General features: G+C 34.6%; 1 protein-coding gene across 1 annotated transcript; it reads right to left on the bottom strand.

Moving 5' to 3' along the window:
• Positions 1-240: 240 nt before the first annotated feature.
• On the bottom strand, positions 241-7656 carry LOC118267144 (pro-cathepsin H). Its single transcript, XM_035580955.2, has 14 exons — positions 7496-7656; positions 6762-6876; positions 6250-6349; positions 5913-6036; positions 5255-5381; positions 4755-4870; positions 4406-4514; positions 4157-4234; positions 3761-3990; positions 3325-3451; positions 2744-2849; positions 2007-2096; positions 984-1078; positions 241-587 (listed from the first exon to the last, which is right to left on the bottom strand). The coding sequence occupies exons 1-14, from the start codon at positions 7554-7556 to the stop codon at positions 407-409; spliced, it is 1659 nt and encodes a 552-aa protein (XP_035436848.2). The 5' UTR covers positions 7557-7656; the 3' UTR covers positions 241-406.
• Between the last annotated feature and the right edge of the window lie 583 nt (positions 7657-8239).

The raw sequence follows: 8239 nt of genomic DNA, 5'->3' as shown, positions 1-8239 counted from the left end.
TGTTGATATGAAAGAGGATTTCTAGATAGAAGGACTGAAGACGTTGTGAAATGTTACTTGATAAATAGAAAAAAGTAATTTTCTAGAAAAGTTTCCTAGAAAAGTTTTTATAAAATTTGATTTCTGACTAACTCCTTTGATGATTTAATATTTTCTTTATTATTATAGTCGTATCTAGATTTTTATTTATCTAGCAGTTTCTACGAATCATGTAAAACAGAATAAGAGTAAAACACAGAAATTATTCAATCAATTTATTACTTACAAAACTAAATAAAAATTCCACGTGCTTATTGAAAATTATTTGCTAAATAAAATAACATTTACAAGTCAGATCCATTGTTTCGCCAGCGCAGTCAAGTCAGTCAGAGAAGTGAGAAGAAGATAAAGACAGAGAATTATAGTCTTAGAAGACAACGTAGGTAGGTTCAGTGGCAACACCACAGATGTTGTCCCTGGCAGAGATGTACATGTAGCCTCCGATACCCCATTGAGGACCCCAGGAGTTCTTCAGGATCCAGAAGGTATCACCATCACGTTCGCCGTAACCGACTAACGTCACCTCGTGGTTCAGATGGAGCTGGTTGCTGCGTAAAGAAAATTAGAGATTATATTAGCTTTGTTTTTCAAAGAGAAACGATGGTTTTTTTCATTTGCGAAAATGCAGTTCATTGAATGTGAGGTTTTGTGAATAAAATACGATGTAGATAGTATGTTATGTATGCAGTCAAATTAAATCAGTGACGACAGATTTAAATAGATCACTACTATTATTTCCATAAGAGCTGGCTAAGCTACTACACACTACAGTTCTCTTAAATAAACCAAGTTGAACTTTTTAAACTGCAGTTTCCGACCCGCACGTCAAACGTGGCGGTAATGACAAATCCCTCTTATGTAGACGAGGTCTATACTCCAGCAGTCTACTGCCACTTCTATTGACAATGATGGCCACTGTAAGGATGACAAATAAAAGGACTTACCATTCAGTATCGTAGAATATTCCAGAAGAGTATTTGGAGAAGGTATCGGTGACGTGTACTGACACGGACAGAGGACCGTGGTTGACTAGAGCGACCTAAAATACAGATCTTCATAAAATATTTTTCTTAAAATACATACAGTTGGTCAACATCAAGCACCATACCTATAAAATATATTATAATACTTTTTCTGACTATGCCCTGTAGTGTATCGGATTTTTTGGCTGTCAGGCTAGCGACCATATTATCATCAAAATTTAATCCCTTATTAGGTATATAGTAGTCATATATGTATACATAAATTTTACATTAAATATTTCCAGCCCTTTCAAAGAAGAAAAGACCAACCGCTTGAACACTGAGACAGTAAAAAACATGCAGATTAATTTATTATTGCATAGCCTGGAATAAATACAATGTCTAGAATATACTATGAAAATGGAGTATATTCTGAAAGTAATTAATTAAGCTCAATGATACTGGAAGACGGCTATTTAACGTCGACGGGCTCCACAAGGAAATTAATTAGAAAAAAGGAACATTAGAGGAGAGATAAGTAATCAGGCTAATAGTACCTTCTTACTCTATCTGAAGGAAATCTATGTAGATACATATAATAAATTTGTAGGAAAATTGAAACTGTGCATTGATTTTTTAATAATAATTAATAATACTTGGGGCATGATCTGCAATCGATATCGAAATCAACAATATAATATTTATTAGAATGTTCATCTGTATGTATGTCCAAAAAAACACAAAAAGTACTTCATTGATTTACTTAAAATTTTGCAAATAAGTATTACTAACAGGTCGGGCCAACATATTATTATAGGCAATATATTATTACACTATCACCTACTAAGAAGTAGACCGCGAGAAAACTATCCAAAGTCACTATTCAACACGGACAAAGTCGTGGGCACAACTAGTAGAACATATCCTCATAGAAAAAAGGTTTTACAAAATGAAAACCTTTTAAAATTATTACTGTTTTAATTTTTAGTAGTTATTCAGTCTTACCTTCAGAGCTCCAACGCTCAAAGGTGTAACATCCACGTATCCTTTGATCGGGAAAGTTCTTGTCATGTTTATGATGTTGCATTCTCCATCCTGTTGCAAAAGAAAATATATTTGAAGTAGGTAAATATTTCAGCTTCGAAAAGTAGGAAATGTTCAATTTGTTACCATTAATAGGCATTACAGTAAGTCTAAAGTTCAGACTTACGGTAATAACTTAGACTAGTTAGACTCTAAACACTCACAATATTTCTATTATATGTTGGTAAAGAACCATACATTTTAAACATCTATTTGCCAATAGCTGTATTCCATTATTGTGATTGAAGTTTTTAATACAATAAAATTATAATAAAGCAACCATTGTCATCCAACTAAATACATAAGGCCGGTAGTTCGAAAAGAAAATCATAGAAGTTACACTGCATACGGAATACGACATAACTATGTGCCCCGAAAATATTAATATATAATTTCGTGATAATTAGAACATTTTACTCTTATAAAACCATTTAGAATTTACTCTAACTCCATATAGGTCTTAACCAGCATTACATTGCATAATATCTAATACCTAGGATGGGGGTTAAATTATTAGGTTGCAATTAGTGGTATAGATAGACAACCTAGAGATATTTAAAACAGTATAGAAGAAACACCTTTCTTTTTTCCCTAATATAAAATATATTAAATACTACGTAGAAAAACGACAATTCTTCTGTATTTACTATCATATGTACCTTGTTAGTGTATGGACCATATTCTGCTTCAGTCGGCAGACCGTACTCCATCATCCACTCGTAGGCCGCGTTGTCAGTACCGCCGTCACAGCCCGCGGCACCGAATCTGTACATTATGCATACTTGTTAAACATTAGGACATAGGAGACAGCTAGGCACTCGTGCGCGGTAGAAAATGTAGGGATATTTTCAAAAATATCGTGTTGCTACAATTATTTCGTAAAGGAATTTTCTGGTAACTAGATATTTTGTTTGTTCTCGTTATTAAACAAAGATACGAATGAGGATATTTATTTACGTATGGCCTAAAGAAATGTTTATTATCACTTCCAATGATAGATGTCGAGTTCATCGCCGCAAAAGCTTTACACATAGAGGAGTGGAAGGAGCTTAGGAAGGCCTTTGCTCTATGGTGGGACAATTATCTATCTTCGGTGAAAATTAAAAAACATGTGTGTAGATCTAGAAACGAGGTGTGGTATTGGAAAGGTTCAGCAATAGAAAAAATTAGGCTAATATAGATGATGATGAAATATTGTGTAAGTCAATAGCTAATTATTTGCCAAAAGATGTGTACGTACGCCCAAACACAGTCTACAAGAGCTTGGTTGGCGAGTGCCATGAGCTTGCCACCGTTGATACGTGCCAAAGCACCTTCAACTGCAGCAGTCGTTCCGAAAGTCCAGCAGGAACCACAGTCTTCTTGGTCTGTGAAAAATAATTAACTTGGTTTATAGAACTATTAGCAACCTATACGTTCACAAATATCCCGAAACCACCTAGAGAGATGTCGTACTCATTTTTAAATGAATTCCTAATGTTAAAAATTTCTGACGATAATAGGCATTGATAATAAATTACTGATGTCGATATCAAACTGATGATGGGATGCAGAAGAAACCTATGTACCTATGTACCTATAAATTTTGAATGTTTTTCATAAAAACCTATTCGAAATTACAATATATTGACAGAGGTAAGGAAAAAGATTTTAGGTCTCAACACAATAACACTTACTTTTGACGTGAGAGACAAGACCGAGAAGCCTCGTGTCGTACTCTTTGGGTACATCTTCAGAGAGTTCGTTCAGTTTTTCTTCAGTGTATGGGAAGGGTACGTTTCCAGATTTGCCTTCAGGACGTTTCAGCAGACCCATGTACCTGGTCATCTCTTCGGGAGTCTTGTCAGCAAACTGGTTGATGGCCAGCTTGTAACCCTTGTTTTGACGGTTGTGTTGGATGACTTGCCTGTGAATAGGATCAAGTATTAAAAGTAATTCTTATACATATTATAGGTAAGCAGTCTCCTGAATGTTGCTTAACTCTCATGTGTTGTTGCAAATCAATAAAATTCTACTATTATTCTAAATTCACCTTATTATATTCCACAACGTTAAATATATAAGAAACTTACCTCATACTCTTTTTGAAGATGTTCTTCCTCATGGCATGCTCATCAGCATCATATTTCCTGTCATGAGTTCCGATGAATCTACAAACATAATTATAATAAGAACATTGAATTAATTTGTGTGAAATTTTTGTTTCATTTCAAAATAAGATCTACAAATTATTGTTCCATGACTGTATTGGTGTATTGAGACTAGCTGCATGTGAATAAAAACTACTGTTAATATTAAATGTTATTAACAAATTAACTTACGATTTAAAAGCATGGTCAACGTGTTCACCGTTTTCAGAGTCAAGGAATAACAGTCTCTTGGTGACACCCTCACTGTCCAGCGTGTGTTCTTCTGGGCTAGAACAGCCATCTGTGAAGAAAAGAACCAGTTTAGATATCGTACAGTTATATTATGTAGTTAGAATTAATAACATAGATGTTACATGAATATTGTCACTTAACTTGATAATGCTTGGAGTCTCAAGACATTTCTTTTTCTTAAATATGTATACGAAATTCATCTATTGTTTCATATATTCGGGAGATTTCTTTGATATTTTGTGGATTTTATTTTTCTTTTAAATAAAATATGTTAGGTACTCATACTTACAGTCTTCAGTGTCAAAGACACTGCGGAAAGAGAAGTCCTTGCTGTAGTCGTAGAAGTCCCAGATTTCGTGTTTGTCCTTAGATCCCAACCAGGAGTTGAATTCCAGAACCTCGTATCTGCAAATAAAGATTACAAGAATATATATCCCTTTAAAATTTTAAATTAAGCTCAATTTTAATTTCTGTGAAAAAAAATTAGAACAACTTAAAGACCTTTGTAGTCAGCTTGGAATAACTGCTACAAAATTTAATACATCTTAGATTTTGTCGCAATAAATAAGGATGAAAATTATATAAAAAAAACTAGCAAACTCCGTTTCGCCACCAATGTTAATTATTTCCTAAAGATTCTTTGCTATAAACCTCTTGGAGCCCGAGACCTTTCCAACGAATTATAGCGTCTCTAGAGTTATAGCGTCAGGAAGTAAAACCCAACTTATTTTTATATAAAAAAAAATAATACACAGACTCACTTGTAAAGATACTTTGCTAAGTTCTTACCTTACAGGGACCCAAGCTTCGTCAGCCTCATCATAGGTCGCCCACAATGTACTCCTGACGTCAGTGTTCTCATCTTTATGGTCATACACGAACTTGGTGCACTCTTTGTCATTCATGATCTCATCAACTGTGTACCGGAAAAATGACAGTGATAAATCTACGACGGTTAGTATTATTGTATGCCTGATGATGGCTAAAGTCTAGTGGAGCTACATTTTTATTAGGTACTAGCTACTTCCGCGCGGTTTCACCCGCTCTGCTTGGCTTCTATTGGTCATAGCGTGATGTTTTATAGCCTATAGCCTTCCTCAATAAATTGACTATCCAACAGAAAAAGAATTAATCAAATCGGGCTAGTAGTTCCGGAGATAAACGCGTTCAAACAAACAAACAAACTTTTCAGATTTATAATATTAGTATAGTATTATAGTATAGATTAATTAGCTTTAAAATTTTCGGAGCTTTACATATAATTTTAGACTTGAAGCCACCGAGAATTTTCGACATTTTACTTCTTAAAGCTGATACTGACTTCGGTCCCAAACCTTGCAATATGCTAGTTAGTAGATTTTTTTTAATTCTCTATGTTACCAACTAGGACTTAACTCAAGGAGTATAAAAGGCTTGCTGTTTTAGTTATTTTTTTTATTCTGCTCACCTTCGGGTTCGAACCCATCCACGTCAGGCAGGATAGTTTCAGGCGACATGCGGCGGTACCTGCTTCCTGACATAGCATTACACACGTTGTCCACATCTTGTTCTAAGGTTGCTTCTGGGTGAATCTGCCATGAAAATAATGTTTTATTGATATTTTTCTTATATTGTTTATTTAAAGGGCTTTGTCTCTTAACAAATCGTTCAACGCGGAAAACAAAATTCAATAACTTACGCTGACATTAGATTTTACCGAACATTTTATTTATATCAGAATCGTCGTCGTCGGAAAAACAAGAAATGTTTTTTAAAATGTTTTTTATTTATTCAAATAGTTTTACCTCGAATTTGACTCCGTATCTGAAGTCCTTGGTCTTGGATTTCACAAAAGATTTGACGTAACCGTTGTTGTAGTCGATCCTCGATTGCTTGGAGGTTCTCCTAAGATCAAGTTAAAAAATTAGTATGTGTCAAAAGTCTATTAATATTAATCAGGTACATATATTTTATTATATTTGATGGGTCGACGTTGGGCCACTATCGCGCCTGGTGGTAAGCGATGATGCGGTCTACGATAGAGCACGTCTAGGAAGCAACCTGTTTACTCGGGCCTTGAAGACTCCCAGGTTATACCCATAGGAAACACAGACCCCGGCAAAGAATTCCACTCCTTAGCAGTTCACACAAGGAATCTTGAAGCGAAGCGCTTCGTTCGAGTGAGTGGGATATCTAGCACAAAGCTGTGGCGCTTCGCCGAATATCATGTGGTTCAATTATGGAAAGGACAAAAAGAATTAAGTTTTGCAATTCCAAATAAGGGATTGGCAATAAGCATTATTATTTTTTCTCTCACCAGATGGTGTAGTCTTCAATAACGTTGTCTGTCAGCGACATCCTCTTCGCCTGCAGGGTGTACTGAGACGGCCATTGCAGGTCTTCCTCACCTTTCACAGCTTTCGCCTTTTTCACTGAAAGTAAATGAGTTACTTTATGGTTAAGAACTTTTTGAACGAGATAATGAACAGGTATAGTTTTGTTATTGTCATTAATAAATAGTTTAATCTAGTTTGATTGCCTCGTTGCTCGGTAATCAACGATTCATCGTCAATCATAATTCAATTTGAGTTAAATTTCTGATTCGAGAAATGGTATTGTGACTTCAAACTTTTCAGTAAATATATTACTACATTCCCCGATTTTTATAAGCTCATCGTTTATAACTTTAAATATAGTTTTGGTGAATATTGGAAAACCTTCAATTCTTCTTTCAATTCTATCTACATCATGCCTTTTTGAAATAGTTTAATAGTAATAATAATCAGCTTATACAACACATTAGTATTTCAAGCCTCCTTTTAGGCAAATAATGCCTGTGTTAGGAGACTCTAAAGGCCTTAAAGACCTGTGCCTCTAGCCAAATGTCTCTTTAGCGTTGGTCGACAGAGAGAGTAGAAAACTCAATGTATGGGGATGACACTGACAAGTGTCAAAATTTATGTCAATCTTGTACAATTTAGTTCTCTATTCTACAAGTAGACATGCGCTAAATGCCATTTGGCTAAAGACTCTGATTCCAGTACAACTCACCACTCAACGCCTGTGTGACTACCACCAGCCCAAGTAACAACCACACGTACTTCGCCATCATGACGACCTGCTCCCTACACTCCCTATGCACTAAAATATATACCTAGTGTTTCGGCTATTTATTTATCCAGATTGTACTAATTAATGGCGCTGATTAGTACTGATGTTGATAAGGGAGGCTAAATAATAATGTGGATATGTTCAATATACTACTTAGTTTTGTACTTATTGCTAATGAACAATTTTCATGCACAAAAATGACTACTACCACATATTTAGAATGATTTACTATATAAAACTGAAAATGGAAAAATGCTGAAATAATGGAAATATACGTTTTGTATATTATGTGTTAATCTCTAAGTTTATTTATTTATCAAGCTTCTTTTAAACCCCTACATATTCAACAAGATTACAGTGCTTTTGATAAATAGAAAGCTAATACCAGGCCAGGTCGTATCCATATAAACGTAGCACTCAAAAAAATTAAATAATGAATTTGATAAATCTCATTTCTATTAATGACCTAATTATATTATGTTACCATGACGATTATTATTTTATCGGATTATCTAAACTTTAATGAATTCGGGACATTTTAAATATGGCCACGTTTTGGTGGTTTTCAACAATGGTGATTTTAACACTTTAATTAATAACACAGAGTTAAAAACGTGAATAAATGTTGGGAAAATGTCTTAACATCTATTCACCCCATTCCTGTACCAAATCACCCCTCAATTT

The sequence above is a fragment of the Spodoptera frugiperda genome, chromosome 23, assembly GCF_023101765.2.
Source record: "Spodoptera frugiperda isolate SF20-4 chromosome 23, AGI-APGP_CSIRO_Sfru_2.0, whole genome shotgun sequence".
NCBI classification, from domain to species: domain Eukaryota; kingdom Metazoa; phylum Arthropoda; class Insecta; order Lepidoptera; family Noctuidae; genus Spodoptera; species Spodoptera frugiperda.
This window is presented reverse-complemented; position numbering and strand designations above follow the sequence as displayed.

Coding starts and splice junctions, on each gene's coding strand:
- LOC118267144 (XM_035580955.2), bottom strand. CDS start 7,556: ATGATGGCGAAGTACGTGTGGTTGTTACTTGGGCTGGTGGTAGTCACA. Junction 4,515..4,754: donor TGTCTTTGACACTGAAGACT/GTAAGTATGAGT, acceptor TTTTCTTCACAG/ATGGCTGTTCTAGCCCAGAA. Junction 3,991..4,156: donor ATCTTCAAAAAGAGTATGAG/GTAAGTTTCTTA, acceptor TCCTATTCACAG/GCAAGTCATCCAACACAACC.